The sequence below is a fragment of the Amphiura filiformis genome, chromosome 10 (assembly GCF_039555335.1).
Source record: "Amphiura filiformis chromosome 10, Afil_fr2py, whole genome shotgun sequence".
NCBI classification, from domain to species: domain Eukaryota; kingdom Metazoa; phylum Echinodermata; class Ophiuroidea; order Amphilepidida; family Amphiuridae; genus Amphiura; species Amphiura filiformis.
Window position 1 is genome coordinate 68,067,263 of NC_092637.1, and position 24,609 is coordinate 68,091,871.

At 39.0% G+C, this 24,609-nt stretch overlaps 1 protein-coding gene and 1 long non-coding RNA gene across 3 annotated transcripts in view; one reads left to right on the forward strand and one right to left on the reverse strand.

Moving 5' to 3' along the window:
• Positions 1-10,821, reverse strand: part of LOC140163208 (TAF5-like RNA polymerase II p300/CBP-associated factor-associated factor 65 kDa subunit 5L) — a 29,469-nt gene extending 18,648 nt beyond the window's left edge. For both annotated transcript variants that reach the window (XR_011860420.1, XM_072186603.1), the window contains exons 1-4: positions 10,717-10,821; positions 2,943-3,067; positions 2,534-2,612; positions 732-810 (exon numbers count right to left, since the gene is read on the reverse strand). Coding sequence is in view for 1 of the 2 variants with exons in the window: in XM_072186603.1 (XP_072042704.1) it covers positions 732-810; positions 2,534-2,612; positions 2,943-3,067; positions 10,717-10,809 (376 nt within the window). In the remaining variant the exon portion in view is untranslated. The remainder of the gene's footprint in view (positions 1-731; positions 811-2,533; positions 2,613-2,942; positions 3,068-10,716) is intronic.
• Positions 6,557-9,652, forward strand: LOC140162373 (uncharacterized). Its single transcript, XR_011860260.1, has 4 exons — positions 6,557-6,650; positions 7,972-8,176; positions 8,329-8,486; positions 8,642-9,652. It is a non-coding gene; the product is annotated as an uncharacterized lncRNA (long non-coding RNA).
• Positions 10,822-24,609: the final 13,788 nt, after the last annotated feature.

Consider the following 24,609-nt stretch of genomic DNA (forward strand, 5'->3'; position numbering starts at 1 on the left):
ATCATGGCAAGCAGCATCATTTACATCTGATTCAAGTGATTAAGCTTGCCCAATAGTTCATCATCATGTTCAAAATAATGATATAGTACAATTCGCTGTCAAAGTGATGATGTAACAGGATTAATTACCATAGCAATAGATGAATACAATTTTTGAATAGATCGCCCTGTATTACAACGTTCACACGGTACCAATGCATTGAGCCATAGATGCCAAAGAAATGCTAATCACTCGCACCTGTAAGATTAAAATCTTTGAAAAGAGCGGCGGTATTGTATTCAATCTATGTTTGCAGACATACACAGGTGATGGGTGCAACCTGCTTGTAGTGCAGGGCGATCTATTCAAAAATTATATGATTGCAGACATACACAGGTGATGGGTGCAACCTGCTTGTAGTGCACGGTGATCTATTCAAAAATTATATTCATCTATTTCTATTAATCCGATTATTAAAAACTTTGACAGCGAATACAGTTCCTTATCTGCTGCTCAAACCAATCAAGACGGACTAACAGGAGTGACTGATTTCAAGTCTACTTAAATAAATACTGATCACAACTTTTATTTATCCTGTTTACTTAATTTTGAGGAGGAAAAATATTGGCTAGGAAAAGCTCCCAATTTGTCAATTTTGGGTGTTTTGAAAAATTATATGAAAATGCACCCCACAAATTGGGTGGTTTTTTTTTTGGGGGGCGGGGAGAAAAAGTGTAAAGTAATCAACTTACCTGCAGATTTATGTCCTCCATAAATCATCTCAAGAAATAAATGCACAAACAATGGATACAGAAGTCCTTGAAGATCACTCTGCAATAATGACAAAAAGTGAAAAATTGACAAAAATGCAAACATTTCCATGCTATATCGTGTGAGTAAGCTAAAAACTTGCATCAGTCATGTCAGTGACGATTGCTAAATTGCATGGACAAAACCTATTATGACTCAAACTTCCATCCATTTCATTACCTAATTATGGTAGAATTTCAGTAGATTCTTGCTTGATGATGCACTTATGGGTGTAATTTTGTTGTATTTACCACGGAAATGATATTTTCCACTCAATTTCTGTGAGCGCCGCCATGGTAGTAGTATTAGTTTAGTTGTAAATCCCTTCTTTCTACAGGAGCACCATCGGGAAATTTAACCCGATTTTAACGTTTTTTTTCACTGACAATTCACCTTCAATAAACGCCCCCCTTTTGGAAAAATGCAATACCCCGGGGCGTTTATTACAGAAAATACGGTATAAGAAACCACAAAACTGTTGTTTTTTTGTGCAGTTTTAGCAAGATTTTCAGAAATGCAGCAAGTAGTCAAATTCAGTAGTGAAATTGTAAGGGTGTGCAATATCGCGCATTATATACCTCATATATAGATTCCTCTCATCTGATTGGTTAAAAGTGGAGTCATTAAAATAGCTGTGCCCCCTTTTTCTATCAAGATGACGCTCATAAGCAACAACTGTGCCCGGGCATAGATTCAACCGTGCCCGCTAAATAATTGGATATTCGCAACCCCGAATACACAGATCGCTCGTATACATTGCGCACCCACTATACGGCCAGCGTTGATTACAGTGTTGTAAAAGAGACTATCGCGGTCACAGTTTGCAATGAATTTGACCTCTCCTTGACGACGATCTTTCACCGGCCGCCCTGAGTGCAGTGATTGTTTACAATCTGTTACATGTCAAGGATTTATAGCTGCTAAATGTCACTTTTTAGACAAATTACTACGACCTGGAGACTCGGCAGTGTGTGATGTTAGCACAGAAACGGTAGGGTTGTTTTAGATATGAAATCGGTAGATATTGGTCCAAATTCTGCACCCTTGCTCTTGTATGCACTGTGTGCATTTAAGCCTAAGGCCTATGCAGTTAAAAGCTTGTAGGCCTTGTCAGTCAGGAAATCTTTTAACCAATCAAATGAGAAGAATCTATATTATTCGGTATATAAAACAAATATTGACTGCTTAATATTGGGCACAGTTTAAAATTATAGGCCCTCGGTGATGTCAAAACCATGAATCATGGTTTTGACATCACCTCGGCCTATAATTTTAACTGTGCCCTCATAGCAGTAAATATTTGCATAATATTGTGAGAAAATGTTAATTATCATGATGCGATAATTTGCACTGCTTCATAAATAACCCCACGATAAACATTAGACTGAACAACTTCCAAATGAAAGCTGAATAAAGTCGTCAATTTGCTATAACATTCCAAGTTGGAAGTCAGATTTTACTTTTTTTTTAATAGATTTTACCTTTCTTAATAATGAAGCACTTGCGATGTACGAAATTCCTTCCAGGAATCCATTCAATATTATTGCATGGAAATCAGGTCGAACATGGACAGCGTTCAAGTTTCCTGGTCTTAAAATTTATCGCGATATGATCGATATCGCTGTAAATTTTGCTATGCTATCGCAACATGAAAACCTTGGTGATGATCACCCTCATGAAATTGAATCACCATCACCATGGCCCACATCCACCCTAGCAACAGCCCTAGTTGATTATAACATACCTTGTATTCTTCCAGACTCTCATCTATGAAGCATTTCAATTTGTTGAACTGTTCTTCATAAACATCCCCATCTGCCTCACTAGAAACAAAAAACAAATAAAGTTAACACAAAAATTTAAGGTAAAGGTAAAGGAGCTGCATTTCAGGACGTAGTGCCCATCTCTCTTTTGTTAACGATTAGGCAAGTGAAATGTTGCTGTGGGAGGATCACCACAAATCCTCCACAGCGTGTCTGTTACCATCCCAGCATTTACATGTAAGAGTACCCATTTATACACCTGGGTGGAGAGGAGTAATCGAGAGATTAATTATTATTATTTTTTTTTACGTTTAAAAGGTTAGTGATTTTCATAAACGGATAGTGCATTTACAGCCAGTTAAACGGGTAAACATAGATACCCCTACTTACCATGTAGTACATGAAACCATGTTCAATGCACCCATCTCCCTATCAGCAGCAGCCTGCGCTGCCATAGACGTCAATGATTCTGTTAGCTTTATCGATTTCTTGCTAAAATTATCAGCACTGGTATCCTGAAAGAAAACACAAAATGGATATTTGATGCAATGTTTCTAGATCTAGAGCCCAGACAAAAACAACAAAAAACATGAGAGCAAATTACCGGCAGTGCCGTACTATTATGCTGACTTTCCTATTCGGCGAGGATGACAATTTCTACCTCCTCATCTGTTTACAAACAGAGAGGTAGACAAATACTCAAGTATCAGAATGATGGTCCACAATAGCGTGATTCACGTAAGATGAATAGGGATTAAAAAGCTGTCAAGTAGAACCATGTGCTTCTTTTGTCCAATTTGCCATCAAGATCAGTTCAGACCCAGAACATGATCATGTCAGAAATTAATATTTTGTTCTGGGACTGATTATTTGGACTAAGAGCAAATCGCATACCGCATTTCGTCAAATAGTCGCCCCCCCAAATAAATGCCCCCACCACTTTTTTCAACCAAGATGTTTCAAAAATGCCGATATTTCCATGCTATCTTGTGTAGTAAGCTTACCAAGTTGCGCACATGGTCGATAATAGCGTCAATAATTGGCGAAAATCTGGATCAGAAACCTGGAAGTGAACCAAAAGTCAGTGTCAAAAGTTCATAGTTTGTCATTTTAGCGTGACTTTTAAGCTTACCTAATGATTTTAACGGGAATTGTCGTGCTAAAAATGACCTCTAATAAACGCCCCCCTTGGGAAAATGTAACGCCCCCGGGGGCGTTTATTTGACGAAATACGGTATTGGGTTCTAAATTATGCAATTCTGGTCATTTGAGGAAATTGAAGATTTTCAAATTAAAAAAAGAAAACATTGGTTTCTTAAATATGTGACATGATCTGGTCCATGGAGACCAAACCTGAGTCATGATTAGAAATTACGTCATTATTACTATACTGCGCCAAATAAGTATCCTTACACTTGGAAAAATAATCATAATTTCAAAACTGAACAATATTGGGAGAAAATTTGTTTTTTAATAGATGCACTATCTAATCCTGCACATTTTGACAGCACAATGCACATTGAATCCATTCCTCAAGAAGTAAACTTACAAGCAATTGAATAGATGAAGGTCCAGTTTTAAAAGTGACAAACTGGCCTACACAAGGCACAAAAAGAATCCAACAAGTGCAACAAAATTACAAATGCTTGTAACTTTGCTTCCTGAAGTCACACTGGATTCAATGGGGTGTCGTAATGTTTCAGATTAGATATCTTTTAAAAAAACCAAATTTACCCCAATATGGTTCAGTTTTGAAATTGTGATTATTTTTCCAAGTGAAGGATACTTTCTGGCGCAGTATAGAGATAACATTTAATAGGCTTGCATACTGAATTTAGTTTTTGCCATTTTTGCCTTGATCTGGCAGCATGCATGAATGGGAACTGAACCAGTCGTATAACATTGGGTAAAGTTATGTAATTCTTCCTTGCAGGAACCTATTTTATCAAATTTCGAACCTGCAAGAAAAAGGCTGTTGCATGCAAGAAAAAAAATTCTTACCCAGAAGAAAAAAGTTTGTGCACTTAAATGTATTTTTTTGTATTTTCAGAATTTTAGAATACCGGTACTTTGTTTAATTTTCAAAATTTTGTAAAAGGGTTATCTTTCCTATAATTAGCCATAAAAAATTGCCATTTTGATGAGATGAGGCTACAAAAAAGTAATTGAAACTTTATTATATAAAAAGATGCAAGATTGTTATAACATTTATTTCTCTTATCTTTTTAAATTTTTTATCAAGTCATACAAAATATAACGCGTTACTCGAGAACTCTACATGTAGCTTCGAATTTGCACACGATATTTACGCATTCGATGCTAGAGTACTTTGCTATAGTTTTTCGGTCGGACAGCGGTGCAATTCTTTGCACCGGAGGTTATTTATTCTGTTAATGTTGAAATTTGGATGAAAGTTATTTCGATGAGACAACTGAATGATCTTTTGAGCAAGATTTACCAAATCTGGACAGTCTAAAATTGTGCTGAAAGTGTAATTTTACCCAGAGGCAGGGGGGTCACTCCCATTGTGGCCAGGGTTCGCGCCAGATCGCGTCTTCGCGTCCATGACGCTTTTTTTGAGCGCCGGACGCATTAATTTTGAAATTATCAAACCTTCTGCGTCCGACCGGACGCAATAAATTTCAATGTCAGTCTTCAGAATGCAAGAAAGATCCCTGAAATTCGCCAATTGATCATCAAACTAAATACAGTATTCTCCGTTATATGCAAATTATATTATGCAAATTACGTGAGTTTGTGGATCTCATACTCCAAAATTAATGCCAGACAACTATGACGTCATAGAAGTAGCAATGTTTATATGGGTGTATAGTTCAGTGGTGAGACGAAAATATCGTGTATCCTGCCCTGCGTGACAATCTTCCAAAATTATACAAGATTTTCAGGATTTCATAGATTCCTCACATTATTTTAATGCTTCAGCTAGTAAATTTGTGAGTTTCCTCTACTCAAAAATGTAGAACTTCTCTTGATTACTGAAGGAAAATTTGTGTTAGAAAGGACACATGAATAATCAGCTTAAGAAGTTAGGGTGCCGAATTTTGAACCACATTCGGCCTGCAACACTGCAATTGCATAACGTTGCCTCTACCGGCGCAGATAGTAAAGTTTGACATCATCTAGTAAATTCAGTCCTTCCAAATGACAAAATTACCCAGTAATAAGCTTTAAATGTTACAATTTTCCATGCATGGGTGGCCATGTGGTAATTATTGTCGCAAAATTCTTCAAAACATGATCAGTCACAAAATATCTCCTTGTTTCTTCAATTCTTTATTGTTCGTCTTCAGTACGGTACTCTTAATGTGTTCATATATCACATTACCCAAAAAATTCCGAACAAACTTTGTGGCCCAGAAAAATTACCCCGGACCCCGAAATGTTTGAAATTGGGGGTTGAAGGGGTCCAATGGACCCCGTAAATTTTGACCCAGCGCTAACCCTGATTGTGGCCTGTACACCATCCACGATAATCAACTTTTGAAAAGCACCCTAAACAAGGAACCGTTGGCTAAAACAGTACCCTAAACAGGCAACACACGCCTGTTTTCACACCCTAAACAGGGATTTTGTTCCTTGCATCAAATTTCATACCTTAAATTTCATTTCCGCGTATTAGCAATTACAATTTTGATCCTCTTTTTTCCAATTTTTCATGTTTATGACACCCTAAACACGATATGTGAGTATCGTGCCTACCCACGAAAAACTACCCTTTTTACATGTTTTTATTATCGCGGATGGTGTACTACAGGCCACAATGTCAATGGGAGTGACCCCTTCGGGTAGCAACATTTTTGATGCAATCGCCTCGGCTGTGTTGTACTTCTGAACTTCCATTGCTTTACACGGTGTCATATGCTTCATCGAATCTGACTAGATTTTGAATGCAATGGTCTCTAGTCTAGCTTAGATAGGGAGAATCACAATCGCCGTTTGCAGTGGCGCCCTATCGTAGATCTAAATTTGTTGCACGAAAAGTTCGTCGCCCCCGAGTCGGCTCGTGACCTTTGCGTCGGCAGCCATGTTGTTTTTTAAACATCGCCGCGGGACTAAAATTGACCGATTGCATGCCCGGTAAGTCTCTTCTTTTTCATTTCGGAACGTAACAATGCATGATTTGTGTGTAAATGATAATGATCTAATGTATAAAACTTGCGTTTTAATTGTAATTATTGTAATATCGGTGAAATTTGGGGGCAAATATGGCGTATTTTCGGTTCGAAAATGTTCAATTCAGTCATGTACATACCGTGTAATTTTGCTTCTTTTTATCAAAACTGTGTCGGTCTCGTAAAAATTCGTATACATTGTTCAAATAATATAAGCTTACTTAACATATAATCGGTAAAAACTTTTCATGAGGGTGACGCGAGTTGACGCTAAACGTGTGTTTCTTCACCCATGTCAAGTGTGAAATGACGAGGTTCGCGAATGTCACAGCCTCACAGTTGTATTGGGTGCATTGTACTGCGTTGTTGGCAAAACAGCGTGATGCAGCCGGTGCCGTGCGTGACTTGTAAATATAATCATTGCAATTGATTGATATTGGGGGTGGGGTGGGGTATTATAAAACCAACTTGATTTATTTTATAGGCCTGCTTTTTGATTTTTTTCACGATTGATTATTTATTTATTTGTTTGTCTGATTATTTATTTGTTTGTTTATTTATTTATTTATTTTTTTTTATTTTTTTATTTATTTTTTTACAATTTTTTTCATTTAATCTTTCTTATTGATTTAGTATTTATCTGTTTGTTTGATTATTTATTTATTTGTTTGTTTATTTTTTTATTTATTATTTTTTTTATTCTAATTTTTTGGTATTGGGGGTATTATAAAACCAACTTGATTGATTTTATAGGCCTGCTTTTTGATTTTTTTCACGAGTGATTATTTATTTATTTGTTTGTTTGTTTATTTATTTATTTATTTTTAAATAATTTTTTACAATTTTTCATTTAATCTTTCTTATTGATTTAGTATTTATCTGTTTGTTTGATTATCTATTTATTTGTTTGTTTATTTTTTTATTTATTATTTTTGTTATTCTAATTTTTTTTCATTCAATCTTTCTTATTCTAAAAAAAGAAAAGCATGCTAATAATAATAAATTAAATAATAATTTTAAAAATTAAATAAATAAATAAAAAAATGCTCTTTCTTTCAATTGATTTACTTTTTCCTTTGTACCTTTCCAGTAATTTGCTTTAGGTTTTTTTTATCAAGATTTTTTAAAGGATTAAGGTGGTGATGATTTATTCACTTATTTCTTTTAACATGGTTATTATTCTTTTTTCGTTTGTTTTGGTCATGATTTTTTAAGGATTAACACTTCCTCTTTTTATTTTCAGGTTAACCAAATTAATGAATTAATTTTTTTATATTGTTTCTCAGATTGTTGAGTTAGTCCACAAACCGATTACCAAGCCACCACCACCCAATGCCACCCACCACGAGCCAGTGCCACCCCCTGCCAGCCAGCCAGCCACCACCCAGTGCCAGCCACTCCGCCTCTGCCAGCCATTCACCACCCCACCCCACCCAGTGTCAGTCAGCCCTGACCCCCACCCATGTCAGTCAGGTCACAGCTCCTTGAAAGGTTTGTAAGATAAATTTGTTATTACAACTTCGAAACTATTTTGAGCATAACAATTGGAGAATTTTATTTTCAGGTTTAGCCATTTTTATTTATCAATTTTAAAATGTGTTGAATATTCAACAATAGACAAATCTTTTGTTCTCGACTTTCAGATGGTCAGTTATTCTAGCCAGTTCACGTCTTCTACCAAGCCCGGGACCAAGCCATTCGCCACCAGCCAGTGTCACCCAGTCACTACCACCAGCTAGTATCAGCCATGCAGTCATCACCAGCAAGCCAGTCTTTGATACATGAGCACCTACCTTGAAAGGTTTGTACTTTGTACATCGGAAACTTGATTATTATAACGATATCGTAAAACTATTTTAAACATGATAAACATGATGATATTCATACTTTAGCAACATTGCCTTAATACGATTTCTGTAACAAAATGTTGTTGTTTTTTTGCTTCTTGACTTTCAGAATCCTTTGATGCAACCAGCTCATTGAGGCAGTCAGCCAGCAACACATTGCAGGTTAAAAAATAATTGGAAGTTACATGTATTTCAATTTGAATGATAAATGTAATCAATGAAATGTATCTAAGGCAAACTGACTGAGTTATTATTGTGTGTATTTAGTAACAAGTGAGATAAATGAGGTTGTTTCATTGTAGATGATGCTTTGGACTTTTGGAGAGATGAGCCGGATTAATGCGCACACATTTCAAATGCCAGTACATATTAACTGCCTTGGGTGACACAACTAAAAGGCTGGATTTAGGACTTTCATTTTAATTCAAATTTTACAATGGACAGAATATTTGAATTCCTTACAAAATTTCCTTTCAGAAAATGTATACTTTTATGGAACTTGAGCAGGCAGAAGTTGCCGAATTCCAGCCGAAATACTCATGCAAGTTGTATTATCTTAAAACTTTTGTCTGTACACGGCTCAAAACATGGAAACATGGCAACATGGAAATGTTTTGACCTTAACTTAGGGATTTTAAGTGAAATAACAAGCATAAATTGTGAAAAACATGAAATTTACAGCAGGTTTATCATCAAATCTTTACATTTTACACCCAATTTGGGTGTTTTTACGTGAAAATAAAGTGCCGAATGACATAATTTACTTGCAACATTACAGTAACTTTGGGCGGAAAATGGCGGAAAATTGGGTGCTAAATGTACAAAATTCCCTAAAATTGCCTAAATCGGGCAAACTGATCATCATTTTGTACCAAAACCACATTAAAATATGATAATTAAATATGTTTTAACTATTATTGATTTTTAATGTATAAAAATGGCAAATTTCTTCATCAAATGTTGATCTTTGGTCCTTTAGCTCGGAAATTGGGCGGAAACGTGCGTGGATTTGGGCTCATTGCTGTGGGCGTGGTCGTCCGTGCTGCGTCATTTGACTTTTTGCATATCGCAACAGTCATGGGTGATGCTTGATCCACAATCCAACTTGTAAATCAGTTGAACTCCTGTATAAGGCCCTTCACAATTAATTCTTAGTTTCCTGTTTCATGGTTGAAAACCAGGGATGAGGCGACTTTTAATTATTAATTATTAATTATCTTTTATTTTCTTTATTTTAAAATAAGTGGTCGCAACCTTCATCAAGCCATTTTTACAAGGAGCATGCATTTAATTATTTTACTACTATTAGTAAATGTACTATGTTTGATTTTATACATTTAGTAATGGTACATACAATTAGGTTCTATGTTTATTCATCATTATAGATGATATGATCAAAGTCAGAAAGTAGCAAATGGTAGTCATTAAAAGTTATTTTTAAAGAGAAAATCCAAAATATAAATAAAATAATTAAATATTTTGCAATTCTCTACTTTGGACGCGGGCGGGAAACAGGAAACTAAGAATCAATTGTAATTGGCCTAATAGATCATTTAAATCACACAATGGGAAATAAAACAAATAAAAACACATTTGATTAGTGTTTCTAGATATTAGTGTCAAGGTCAAATAAGTGTAATGTTTTTTTCTCAAAATCCTGTACTAAAAAATTGTCAATTTTCCGACACATATTTTGCTATAACTCCGCTATTACTAACCCTACAGAGATGATCAACCCCTCATTTTAAAGGGAATTTTATGATCTTTGCAATAAAATGATTTTCAAGCAGATTAAAACAACTTCAAATTTTTGTGATACTGCCTAGCTTAGAATGTGAAGCTATATCGGTGAGCGACTTCTCAAGCAAATATTAAAGCACGCAGCGCTGAGCCTGATCTTCGTTGAATTTTGATTTTCCCCACCTGTTGTGTGAGTTCCTTTGTATAGGGATCCTATATTGCGGGGCAATATTCCAGCGTCGGTCTTATATAAGTGCAGTATATATGCAGCTTTATGCCCCCAAGTTTCTACGCACAAATCCAAATGTCATGTGTGCCGAATTCACCTGGTTTCAGCCAATTTGGTTCACCATCGCTCTTGAAAAAGTGCTCTAATAAGTCTCTAATCCCATTCATTTCATCAATATTCCTTACTACATTTGAAATAACAACTTGACAACTTACAATATAGTTTCGTCTCTTCAAATACTGCAGAACTGCAGCCTGAATCTGCTCACTATTCACTCGCTTCATTGTGACATTTTTCCCTAAATCCATTCACAATAATGACCTCTGCAGCCGGAAGTAAATAAATAGTAAACAAATTGATAGCCTCATCACTAGTACGCGATTCACAAGTTCACACGTATGAAGCTCTGATGTGGAACTTTGGTTGATATTTTTAGTATCTAAGTGACCCCATGTGCTGATATCGGATCAGATCATCAGACCACATTTTCATTCATCTGTTATTGATCTGGCAGTATTGATTTTTGTCAAGAATGAAAGAGAAACAAGTTAGATCAAAAGGCTGCAAGGTGTGTGCTGACTTCTGAGAAGTTACCTACATGGAATACCCCTACATGTACTAGTCCAATGCTGTCATGCTGATGGTTGACCTGTTGATCTTGGACAATTTGTGATTATTAAAAGTGAGGTAAGCTTTAATACGCATGTACGTTTTGTACACATGTATGTTAATTATGTGTTTAAACTTTGTTTTATATTCAAAATCATGATTATACATCAAATGTCATGATGTATTACTTGAATACTGGACACTTCATCCCCTGGACACTTCATCCCCTGGACATTTCATCCCCTGGACATTTCATCCCCTCGTGTTAAAACGCTATTGTAGCGTTCTTTGAGCGTGACAGTGAATCAAGAATGATGAATATAATAATTGTTTAGAATCTTGAACTTAGAAGGAACTAATATAAGGAAATTAATAATCTTATTTATCCAATGTATGCACCGTGTTCTGTTTGAGCTATCACCAGCTGATCACACGTATAATAATCGATCAATGTTGAATGGCAGCAGGGCCTATAATAGACTAATAGTTAATAATATACAAATATATACTGCCATGAGAGGTTCTGGTTAAAACTATGGGCCCGAGGTGAGATCAATAGTACTATTTTCCTGAGGGCGCAGCCCAAGGAAAATAGTATTAATTGATCTCAACGAGGGACCATAGTTTTAACCAGAACTTCGAATAAAGGCAGTATATATTTGTTTTATATACTTCATTAATATGTTCTTTGTTCATTGATTGGTTAAAAGAAAATTATTTGACGTTTTGACTCTCCCGCTTCTATCCTGAGTGAACAGCACGGCTAATTTAAGCACAACATACCCTTCAAAAATCGAATAGCCTAAAATCGGGCTAACCAATTACAGCAGCGCCGAAATGACGCAATGGCAGTTTCGCTGCGTATGCGTGAACTGTTCTGTCGCATCGAATGCGCGCACGCTTGAAGGCGTGGTCAAAAGTACTATTTACGGCTTGGAGGTACTATTTACGGCTCATCCGGGACATTGAAAATACTATTTACGGCTTAGAGGTACTATACATTCAATGAATTTGGCCCATTTCACGGTTAGGCGCCACTTTTTGATTTTCAACGTATCTGGCCTGGTGTGTAAAAAATAATGGGGTTACAGAATTGACTGTTGGTGATTTTTCATTGTCTCTGTATAGCCTACCTCCACTAGCTTAATCGGCCTTTCTGCTTTTATCTTTCAGGGCGCACAGGGGTCAGAAGTGGTCAAAAACCATTTTACTAGCAACCTAAAACAGACATTTATTTTCCAATGCTGCCACTTTTAACTATGTTGAGCCTACCAGCTGCGTTTGTTGTTTTTATGTAATGAACAAGTTGCACTATACAGCCATACATGAACAAAGTAGTAGTTGTCAGTTAAACTAGCATGAGAACCATTTAAATTTCTGAATTCGGATGTGACATTTTCCGTTCACATCTATGTACCTTATTCAATGTGGAATAGATCGACTAATACTTTACATGAATGGCAAACTAGTGTGTTTTAGTAAAGTTCAGAGTCTTGTTACTATTTGTTGAACAAATTACACTTGTTGCTCTTAATACGTAGATACAGCGATATTTTGAATTTTGCCAACAAATTCCGTTCACAATTTTGTCACATCCGATTAATTTTCCAAATAGTATAATTTATTAACAAATAAGTGGCAGAATTTGTTCTCCTTGATTTTTAAAAATCTCCTGCTATGAGCTATCTAATGACACCATTTAATGAAAACTCCTTTATCAACTTAGCTTGCAGATGTCATTTCAAAGTTTCCGTTCACATGTGTCACATCCATGGTACCTGTCACATCCAAAATAGTTTCTTCAAAGAACTAAGACAGGTATGGGACTAGGATGCCAGTTTGAAGTTATTTCATTACAGGTTTGTGGGGGATCAAAAGGCACAATAAGTTTTTAATTCAGCATGCCTTCTTTAATTGTGACAGGAGATTCAAAAAGCTTCCAATTTCCGTTCACATGTCACATCCTCAAAATTAGTAGTTTTTATTCCAAAATACTTAAACAACATGATATTTGACTTTCTAAAATAGGTTTATTATTTCATACATGTCACATATGATTATTTCATGGCTTTGTTGTTGTCTTTTAGGGGACAGTTTTGTATACAATTTACAGAAGCGGATGTGACATTTTCAATTGTGAACGGAATATTTCAGTATTATAAACATTTTGCTTGGCAAAAATATAAAGGGTCAGGAAAAACATTTTAGCATTGCTCAATTCAATAGAATCTATCAAAATATATGTGTTAGAAGTGCTTTAAAGCTTATATTTTGACAAGCAAACTGTTTATAATAATGAAATATTCTGTTCACAATTAAAAATGTCACATCCACCTCTATAAATTGTAAACAATGTTTTAAAATGAACACTAACACAGGTTAATATGTTTCAATATATCCCATTTCATTTACTGAGTGTGTGAAAACTCTTTGAATCATTATTTTCTGAAACATACTCTGCTTTACAATGTGTGGTTTCCGTTCACATTGACATCTGTCACATCCAAAATTGCACAAACATAAGAATCTTGAATTTGACCTGTGCTTTCAAACTGGCTGATATTATTTGTGAACATTACCCATATTATGACCATCAAAGCTGTGAAATATCAGAGTCATTCATTGATTATTAAAATTGTTGAGTAAACCTTTTCATGTCAATTTCCTTTTTACCACAAAAATTACATGTAAGTGGCCATAAATTTGTCATTACACAACAAAATTTGCCCAAATTTGGTCAGAAGAGAGCCTATGACATACTTGTTTATTTTAAATATCTATTATATATGTATTGGACAGTAAAAGTATAAATATTCACTACTCAATATTTATCAAAAAAAAAAAAAAATTACATAACATGAGATAATAAATTATAATTTTCTTCAAGAAGTAGAGAGATTTAAGCTGGGAAATGATATTTTTATGAAAATCTGGTCTTATGTGGAAAAGAAAACCCCAATTAAATGAAATTTAATCCATTTTGAAAATGTCAAGTTTTTTTCACCAAAAGTGGCGCCTAACCGTGAAATGGGCCATTTACCTAAATTGAACAGTGCATACGCGCATATCTTTTGTTATTACTGTGAGTATTGTTATCATTATATTATTACTATTATTGTTAATATTATTAGGCATATTATTATTATTATTATTATTATTATTTACTGTGGGTTTTTTGTTGTTGATAGCTCAGACTATTTATTATTGTTATGTTAAGTGTATTCTCTTTTTTCCTGTTATTTATGTATTTATTATGTATTGTTTATTAATTAATTAATTAATTAATTTATTTATTTATTTATTTATTTATTTATTTATTTATTTATTTATTTATTTATTTATTTATTTATTTATTTATTTATTTATTTATTATTTATTTGTTTGTTTGTTTGTTTGTTTATTTTATTATTTTATTATTATTTACTTAAAGTTGTTCATCTAACAAAATTAGTACATTTTAATACTATTTATCTGTTTATTGTACCGGTATATTGATAAATATGTCTGCATATGGAAGGATCATGGCAATATTTTTGTATTGTCCACTTGATGAGGTGATTAGCGCAATGTCATGTTAAACAATAGGAACAATAGCCGAATGGTTACAGGAAGTTGAATTCTTTCAATCATTGACTGGTGTGCTATTAATCAATGGAATCTATAACTATATAATCATTGGGGAATCTGTAATATAACCATGATAACCAGAGTCTTATCACTGATAAGGTGCGATTAAAAGGTTCTAAAAGTAGTCAAGTACAAGGATAGTTAGAACTTATACTTGTAGGAGAATTAAATTAATACTGAACGGTAAAGACTAAGGAGTAGGCCTACTATATGCAAAATACTGGAATTCCATCAGTTCAACTGATAATAAATATCTGCATTATATTTTTTCTTTTCTCCTGTTTTTGCCCATTTATTTTCTTGCTTTCCTCCAAAGATCCCCTTCAACACCTCCAAAGATCACATTTTTTCTTGTTTTCACCAAAAGCCATTTTTTGCTCCCAAGACCATTTTGTGGGGACACTCTATACTGTTATAAGATCGGCAACCAAGTTTTAGAATATGGCACAAAAAACTGCAGAAAGAACTGATTTTGGGGTTTTCCGCTTTATGCATGTCATTTTACTATTAGAGTGCCACCTCCCCGGAAACTTTAAAGTTTGAACTACGTGATTCCCGACAGAGTTTACACTCTGCATCTGTATGGATTACAATCCATGGCCCCTAAAGACCGGGTTATAAAAAATCGCAGGACCGGCGACCGCAAATATTTAAATTTGATTTCTCTAAATTAAATTTTCTAGATTAATTTTTCTAAAAGTAAGACAAACTCAGTTTCACCCATACAAACTTGCTCAAAAATATTAATCTTACTATAATTCACCAGAATCTGTACATCTGTTTGTCTGTACATCTGTTTGTCTGTACATCTGTTTGTCTGTACATCTGTCCGCCTCTTTTCTCGGAGACTAGGGGTCGCACGTTCCTCAAACTTGGTGGGTGGGTGCACATCTTGACCCCAGGCAGAACCAGTTTGTATTGGTTAGTGGCTCAAGGTCACCCAAGGTCATCCAGGGTCAAATTAGTAAAAACTGTTTTTCTCTGATACTGGCGGTCTCACGTTCCTCAAACTTGACGGTGGGTGCGTCTTGACCGGGACAGAACAAGTTTGTATTGGTTGGTGGGTCAAGGTCACCAGAGGTCATCTAGGGGTCAAATTAGTAAAAATTGTCATATGGGCATGCAACTTGGTGGATAGGTGCATCTTGACCTAAGACAGAACAAGTTTGTATTGATTAGTGGGTCAAGGTCACCCAGGGGTCATCTGAGGTCACATTAGTAAAAACTGTTTTCCGCCTATTTTCTCGGAGACTAGGGGTCGCACGTTCCTCAAACTTGGTGGGTGGGTGCATCTGGACCTCAGACAGAACAAGTTTGTTTCAGTTAGTGGGCCAAGATCACCCGAGGTCATCCAGAGGTCATCTGAGGTCAAATTAGTAAAAACTATCGTTTGGGCATGAAACTTGGTGGGCACAGTCAACTTTTGTAGTCAAATTTTTGGAAGGTCATTTTGGGGTCATCCGAGTCACCCAGGGGTCATCTGAGGTCAAATTAGTAAAAATGTCGTATCGCATGAAACTTGGTGGGTACAGTCACCTTTTAGAGTCAAATTTTTGGAAGGTCATTTTGGGGTCATCCAAGGTCAAATTACTAAAAACTGTCATATGGGCATGAAACGTGGTGGGTACAGCCAAATTTTGGAAGGTCATTTCGAGGTCACAGGGGGGTCATCTGAGGTCAAATTAGTAAAAACTGTCCTATGGGCATAAAACTTGGTGAGTACAGTCACCATCAGCCAGGTAATGTCGCGACAGCCGAGAACCGCCAAATACGGGTAACCGCCTAGTCTTACTATAATTCACCAGGAATCTGTACGTCTGTTTGTCTGTCTGTCTGTCCGCCTCTTTTCTCGGAGACTAGGGGTCGCGCGTTCCTCAAACTTGGTGGGTGGGTGCAGCTTGGTATGAGGAAGAACCAGTTTATATTTTTTAAGGTCAAAGGTCAACGACGGGGTCAAGTCCAATTGAAGTCTAATTTCAAAGATGTTAAATGACAAATCTAGCCATGCCATTGTGTTGACATTGGACTATCAAGCAAAAGTTTCTACGGTGACCTTTTCGCCAGACCTACGGTTAAGAGGTCATAGGTCAAAAAAGGTCAACATTTCAAATGCCCCTATGGAGCTCAAACTTGGTGGGTGGATGGACCTTGGACTAACAAACAAAAGTTTCCATGGTGACCTTTTTGTCAGAACTACGGTTAAGAGGTCATAGGTCAAAAAAGGTCAACATTTCAAATGCCCCTATGGAGCTCAAACTTGGTGGGTGGGTGGACCTTGGACTAACAAACAAAAGTTTCCACGGTGACCTTTTTGTCAGACCTATGGTTAAGAGGTCATAGGTCAAAAAATTTCAAATTTCAAATTGCTCATATGGAGCTCAATCTTGGTGGGTGGTGGACCTTGGACTAATAAATAAAAGTTTCCACGGTGACCTTTTTGTCAGACCTATGGTTAAGAGGTCATCCCAGCAAACACAAAACGCTTTCGACATCATTCGCAAAAGGTTATAAAAGGTTGTCAGAAAACGTTTAAATGTCGGGTTATATAAAGGGTACATTAATGGTATAAAACGTGTTCATAACATTAAATAACATTTGTTGGTAATCTACTGCACAGCAAACACAAATGTTTTACAGAAAATATTTAAATGTCGGGTTATATAAAGGGTATAAAAACGTTTTAATAACATTCCAAAAACATTTTTGAAAACTTGGTACAAATCATTCTAAACAGAATGTTATTTTGGTGTTTAAAAAATATTTTGCAAAAAATGTTGGCCCAAAATATTTACAATAACGTTTTAAAATATTTTCACGACCTTTATATAACCCGACATTTAAATGTTATTAAAACGTTTTGTAAAAAACATTTTAAGAACATTTCTGTGTTTGCTGGGTGCAAATATTTTAACATAATGTTATTTAAGTGTTGACAAAATATTTGGCCAAAAATGTTTGAAAAAATAGTTTATAATGACATTTCGAAAACATTTTAAAAATATTGTTGTAGTGTGTTTTCATACAAAACGTTTTAAAACGATATCATGACCTTTATATAACCCGACATTTTAATGTTATTAAAACGTTTTTACCTAAACCAAAACCCAAAATATAACTTATTTAAAACGTTTTAAAAACGTTTGTGTGTTTGCTGGGATAGGCCAAAAAATTCAAATTGCTCATATGGAACTCAAACTTTCAAACTTGGTGGGTGGGTGGACCTTGGACTAACAAACAAAAGTTTCCACAGTCACCAGTGACCTTTTCGTCAGACCTACGGTTCAGAGGTCATAGGTCAAAAATTTCAAATTGCTCCTATGGAGCTCAAACTTGGTGGGTGGGTGTAACTTTAGCCAAAGAAGCTTAGGTTTGCGTTCATTAGGTCATCCGTGGTCAACGGTCGGGTCAAATTTCAAATTGTGGCCGAAAGTCAGGTCAAATTGCAAAAGCTGCAACTTATTAAAGCTGCAATTTAATTGAGCTGAGCTGTGAGGAAAGTGATCCCAGCCAAAGGACACACCCTGATGTGAGATCTGTAAAAGCCAATAACCATGACAGCAGAGAACCGCGAAATACGGGTAACCGCCTAGTCAACATAATTTGTCAGTCCTCAGTAGGCCTCCCGGGTCCGTGGATAACGACTGGTAATGTAGTCTAAGCTATTTTCTATTTTCATCCCCCCCGTGCCCACCCCCTCCGTGCCAATGTATAATGTCATGTGATATTTTTAATTAACCCCAAAACAACCTCTTTTTTCGTAGGCCTACATCATGCATTTTTGTAAAATGAGTTGATTTTCAAAAAAAAAAAAAAAAAAGATAACGACTGGTAATGTAGACTAACCTATTTTCAGCCAATGCCCCACTCCCCTACATGAAAAGAGAAACTTGGCCCCCCGCTTGGCACTTTTGTCGTCTTAAGCCACTTGTGAGAATTGATATGGGAATATTCTAAGGATATTGATAATCATGGGGATTAAGCCCTTATATCAGTTATCTCCCTGCGCCGTGTATCGACTTTAATTTGTTTCCCATTGTCATACTTGGATGCACACTGACCACAGAATGTTTTGAATTAGTTGTTTGGAGGTTTTGTTTTGAAGGACCATTGACTATGACAGAATATCCAATTTAACAATTTTGAAGTCGGCTTTTCAAAAATAGCCCAATATTCAATGGATTTGGCGGGTGAGATTTTCAAAGGAGGCAAAATGTCGCGAAATCGCGGGAGCACGTTGTTTGTCGCGGGACGGAAGTCAAAAGTCGCCCAATTGGGCGACTAAAACTGGCAATATAGTTATATGTATATGTATATAGATTCCACTGATTGAAAGAGTTCAACTTCCTGTAACCATTCGGCTGACGTCTATTGTTCCTATTGTATAACATATCTAATCACCTCATCAAGTGGACAATACAAAAATATTGCCATGATCCTTCCCTAGGGCCTATATGCAGACATATTTGATGCTATTATCTTTTATCACTATCTTATTAATAATATAACATACTATCCACATAACAGATACATGGTTCCCATAAAAATGTACGGTACTAATAATAGGTGAACAACTAAGTAAATAATAATAAATAAATAAGCAAACAAAATAACAATAAATACATAAATAACAGGAAGAAAGAGAAGAAATACACTTTAGCTTAAATAGTCCAGGCTAATATCAACAACAACAAAAAACAAAGTATAATAATATAAATAATAATAAAAATATTAATAATAATATAATGATAACGATAGGCCTACCCGGTAAAATAGCAAAATAATAATACTTTTAATAATAATACTAGGCGTAATACTGAATTAGAATCATCCGTGCAGGCCTGCATCCGTGTAGGTGGCCTACACGCACTGTTCAATAGGTAAATTCATTGCACATGCCATTCAACATCGATCGATTTTTATACGCGTGATCAGCTGGTGATAGCTCATACAGAACACGGTGCATACATTGGATAAATAAGACTAATTTTAAATAAAGATTAAGTTCCTTATATTATTTCCTTCTAAAGATCCTAAACAATTATTATATTCATATGCAATCTTTTTACTGTCACGCTCAAAGAACACTACAATAGCGTTTTAACATGAGGGGATGAAATGTCCAGGGGATGAAATGTCCAGGGGATGAAAATGCGAGGGGATGAAATGTCCAGTTACCGTATTACTATTACTAATACTATTAGACTGTGGAACTCAGTCTTCAATGATCGTTACACGACCAGTGCCGTACTATTACGCTGACTTTCGTATTTGGCGAGGAGGACGATTTCGACCTCCTGGTTTGTTTACAAACAGAGAGGTAAACAAAACACCGTTCCGCTTGTCCAAACACTCAAGTATCCGAAGGATACACGTACATGCGTAACATGAATAGGGATTTTAGGCCCTTCGCACTTGATTATTTATTAGTTTCCTGTTGAAGATTTTGAAAAAGGGACGAGGTGACTTTTAGTTATTAATTAATTATCTTTTATTTTCTTTATTTAGTTTGAACTATTACAAGCAACTATTGACTCATTTTGACTAGGGCGGGCATTTAATTATTTCACAACAATATTTGATTTTATAAATAAATGAAGGTGCAGTTGTACTCCTTGTTCATTTATCATTATTGTTGATATTATTAAAGTCAGAAAATGGCAAGTAGAAGTTGTTGAAAGTTATTTTAAAGGAGAAAATTAGAAATAAAAATAAAATAATTAATTATTTTGAGATTTTCAATTTTGGACGCGGGCGGTAAACAGGAAACTAATAATCAAGTGTGAAGGGCCTTAAAAGCTGTCACATAGTAGAACCATGTGCTTCTATTGTCCAATTTGCCATCAAGATTTCATATGGAAACAGTTCAGACCCAGAACAGGATCATGTCAGAAATTAATAGACTCAGTACACCGGTCGATCTTACCGCTTCCGATGTTGATTAAGATACTTCTTGCATCGATCCCGAGATGCGGAAAACCAATAGTCATTTTGTCCCACATAAATGAATAAATAACAAAAACCCCGATCCCCGGTGGACTCACCCAAAAGGTGACGCCACACCATATGATCGTCCTTATCCTCCTTGGTCTCCGACTGACACAGACGTGCCTATCGATTGTTCATAGCACTGTGTATCAATTTCTCGACCAAAGGCGAGATATACGGTTGTAGTTTCACACCTTAGGTAAAACCAAACCGGTATTGTTCGGCTGAGGATAGTTTTGACGGCATTTTCTGGCGAAAAAGTGACAAAAAATCGATCCAAAACTTAGCTACATATCGTGCCTCCGCTTGTATCACGGGACACACGAGCAATTCAAAATGGCGCTCGTTGACGCCATTCATTTTGTTTCCCACGTAAAACAACCATTGCAGCCTGTAAGTTACAATAGATGTTTGTACATACACATTGTATTTCATGTACGGTAGGTTATTGTTGCTATGTTAGGGTGATTACTCTATCGTTATGTCTTCATTACCGTCCGATAAAGACGAGTTAATCAGATATTCATACGGTGGGGATTGGTAGGGACCCGTCTGACATTTTAGTAATAAAGTTAGCCAGTCCTTACTTTACCACTAACGTTAGCGACCAGCCTCCGTGCTCAGGTTTGTTTACTGGGCTTGAGTCGCGTGTTGGGGGGGGGTAGTGCCCCCCTCCCTTTTCTCCTCGCTTCGCCTCGGCCCTGTCGGGCTTGCCCTTCCTGGTGACGGAGCGGGACCCACACCCGCTCTGTTTCACCCGCAGGGGGTGGTCACGAGCTTCTTGCTGTCTTTCCGTTGCTTAGGACTCTCCGAGTTCCAGCTTGACGATTGGGATAGGTCCGTCATCGCCATAAGACGAAGAAGAAATCTACCAAGGGCACTGGTAAGGTCGACACGGTGGATTCTGCTGTGACAGCCCTATGGGTCATGGCAGGTCTGCTTAAGGGGCTCCGGTCCCCGGACAAGCAGGCGGTTCCTTCGGGGCTTGACTGCGCCCCCGAAGGCCGAGCAGCCAACGAATGCATTGACTATAGGTCGTCGCAACGTAGCAGGCACCAGAGCGGTAAGCACCAGCGAAAACCCTAGCGGGTTTTGCAGCAGGAGGATACCAGTCGATATGGTAGATTCTGCTGTGACAGCCCCTATGGGTCATGGCAGGTCTGCTTAAGGGGCTCCGGTCCCCGGACAAGCAGGCGGTTCCTTCGGGACTGCTAAGCGCGTCCAAAGGCTCAGCAGCCAGCGAAAGCACTGACTATACGTCGGAGCAAAGTAGCAGGCAGCAGAGCGGTAACCACCAGCGAAAACCCTAGCGGATTTTGTAGCAGGAGGATACCAGTCCTCTAGCGAAAATCCTCACGGGTTTTTAGCAGGAGGACACCCGTCTGTTGCAGGCATATCTACGGGCTCAAACAGCCACAGTAGTAGCCAGCGACGGGCAGCATGCAAGGGTACCCCGGGCTTGCCTGGGTTGAACCCTAGCATGCATGGGTTCAGCAGAGACGATACCGCGGCTAACGCTGTGGGTGTAATCTTAGCAGAACCAACTGGGGTTGTCACACGTCAGCGTTCCATGGCGGGACCGCCGAGTGATACCCTGGGCCCTAGAATAGCTGCTGGCTGTCCACAGGGACTGGCTGGCGATTATTCAGGGGTTGGGCTCGCAGTCTCTCACGGGACAGCGACCCAGGTGCATTCGGTGGCAGCTACAAAGACGAGCTACGGCTTGACTGCAGTGGTAGCCGCTATGCACCCGCCCATAGCTGCCGTGAGTGGTCCGCCACACACAGCGACCTTGGGCGAAGCTCTAGAGGGTACAGTAAGTAGCTTGAACAGCCTAGCTGATCAACAACCCACTTATGTCCTCGAGAGCCAGCAGAGCGTGGGTGATCCATTACCGTCAATGGGTCAATTACCCTCTCTTGATCGATCACTGTCAAATCAACAGGGCATAGCTCCATTGATTGACGCTGCCTATTCAGGTGGCGAGGTGATTGATCGGGGTATGCACGCAGCTCAGCTACCCGTGGTACTAGGCAAGCTCCCTCTAGCCAAGGGCCAGCCGGTATAGCGGGGGACCCATACACCCGGCTTGATCCCCTTGCGGGGAACGCAGTGAGGCATGGGTACAGTGGTACACAGCCGGGAGCCCTCACGGGCACCTACGCTGGAACCACGCATACAGCGCTACACACCCGGGAACCCTCACGGGTACCCATGCTAGTACCGCGCCCGGTACCACGCCAGCACACAGCTTGATCCCCAAACAGGGAACGCGGTGTGGCGAGGGTACAGCGGTCCACAGTTGGGAACCCTCACGGGTACCCACGCTGATACCGCACCGGTACCGCAGCACCGCTTTAGTCGCCACAGTCTCTGTGGCAACAAGGGGGAGGCGGTGCTGGTACTGCAGTACCATGGGGTTACCCTGGTGGCGGATCCTTTCAGGGTCAGCTGCCGGCTGGGTATGCCCGTGGTACCCGCCGCAGGGTGTTTCTTCCACGGCCTAGCACCGTGGCAAGTGTCGCCTAGCGATGGCCACGCAGTACCAACATCAGCTGTTGACCAGGCCAGCCGGCATGGGGCTAACCCAGATCTTGATCAGGGTAGGCCCGTGCTGCTAGCGCTAGGACGACGGCTGCGAGCATGCGGACCCAGTGGTGCCATGGCGGATACCTCAGGGTCTTGCGGAGTACTCCCTCTTCTGCTGGCAGGTAGTCGGCGAGCCACACAGTGGTTATGCCTTCTTACCCGCTTTCAGATGCCCGTCCTCAGTTACCGTCATCATCGGAGCATGATCACGGATACTGTGGGCGAGGGAAAGGAGTCGGAAGCTGAGTCCGGTAGTGACATCACTACAATCTCCTTCCCCCGCTGCCCCGGGGATCCTTTCAGTAGGATGCTCAGCTGCTGCTTCCTCACAGGGGACGCCTGCACTCTCATTCCCGGCAAACCTCACGGGTAGCTATCGTAGGCCTGTCGAGCCCAGTCGAGCTATGACGCCGCGTGCTCGCACGCTTCCTCTGCGTGTAACGCGGGAGGACCACGGGACCTACCTGAGGGGATCCGAGAGGGACCCAGATGTCGCTCAAGCGTATCACGCTCAGACAACATCTGAGCTCTTCCATGAGGTGAGCCTATTAGCGGTGCTAACAGCTAGCCTCAACGAGAGCTCCATGGGCCTAGCCCATAGGGTGTCCACTCAGCGCCGGGGGGGGCCTTTTTCTCTTTGGATGCTTCTGCGCTACGGTGGAGGACCGTGCAAAGAAGCTACCAACGGGAGCACTCTGAAGAAGTCGGAAACTGCCCTTACCATGGGTAGGAGCTCCAACTTCAGCAGGCCGTGCACCACCAACAGTACCCGAGCCCACTACCTCTGCAGCACCCATTTCTGGGAGGCGCCAGGGTAGCACAGGAACAGCTGGCAAGCCCCGAAGAAGAGCAAGCGCTCTTCCAAGGGAAGCTAGGCAGAGCATTCCTGGGGGGCTCAGCGGTTTTTCCACAGGGGGATCTCCCAGTGGACGACCGCTTATGGCTTTCACCCAGAGGTGGGAAACCATCTCTTTGAGCGCCTGGGTATGGTCAGTGGTGAGTGGGGGTTACAGACTGGCAACCCAGTCTCCCCACATCGCCTGCACATTTCAGAGGTCCACAGTAGTGCCGTCAGACGGCCCCCAGCGTCGGGCACTACTGACAGGGATCACACAGCTTCTCACGGCGGGCGATTGTCCCGGTCTACCCCCGTTCTACGGGTGATCTTGGAGCCATTGGCTCCAAGGAAGACAAGGCGGCGACGGGAGCCCCATCCGGAACCGCAGGCTGTTGAACACGTTCTTCAGGCCCAAGAGGTTCAGAATGGGGACTCTCGCCTCGGTGCTAGCCTGCCCCAT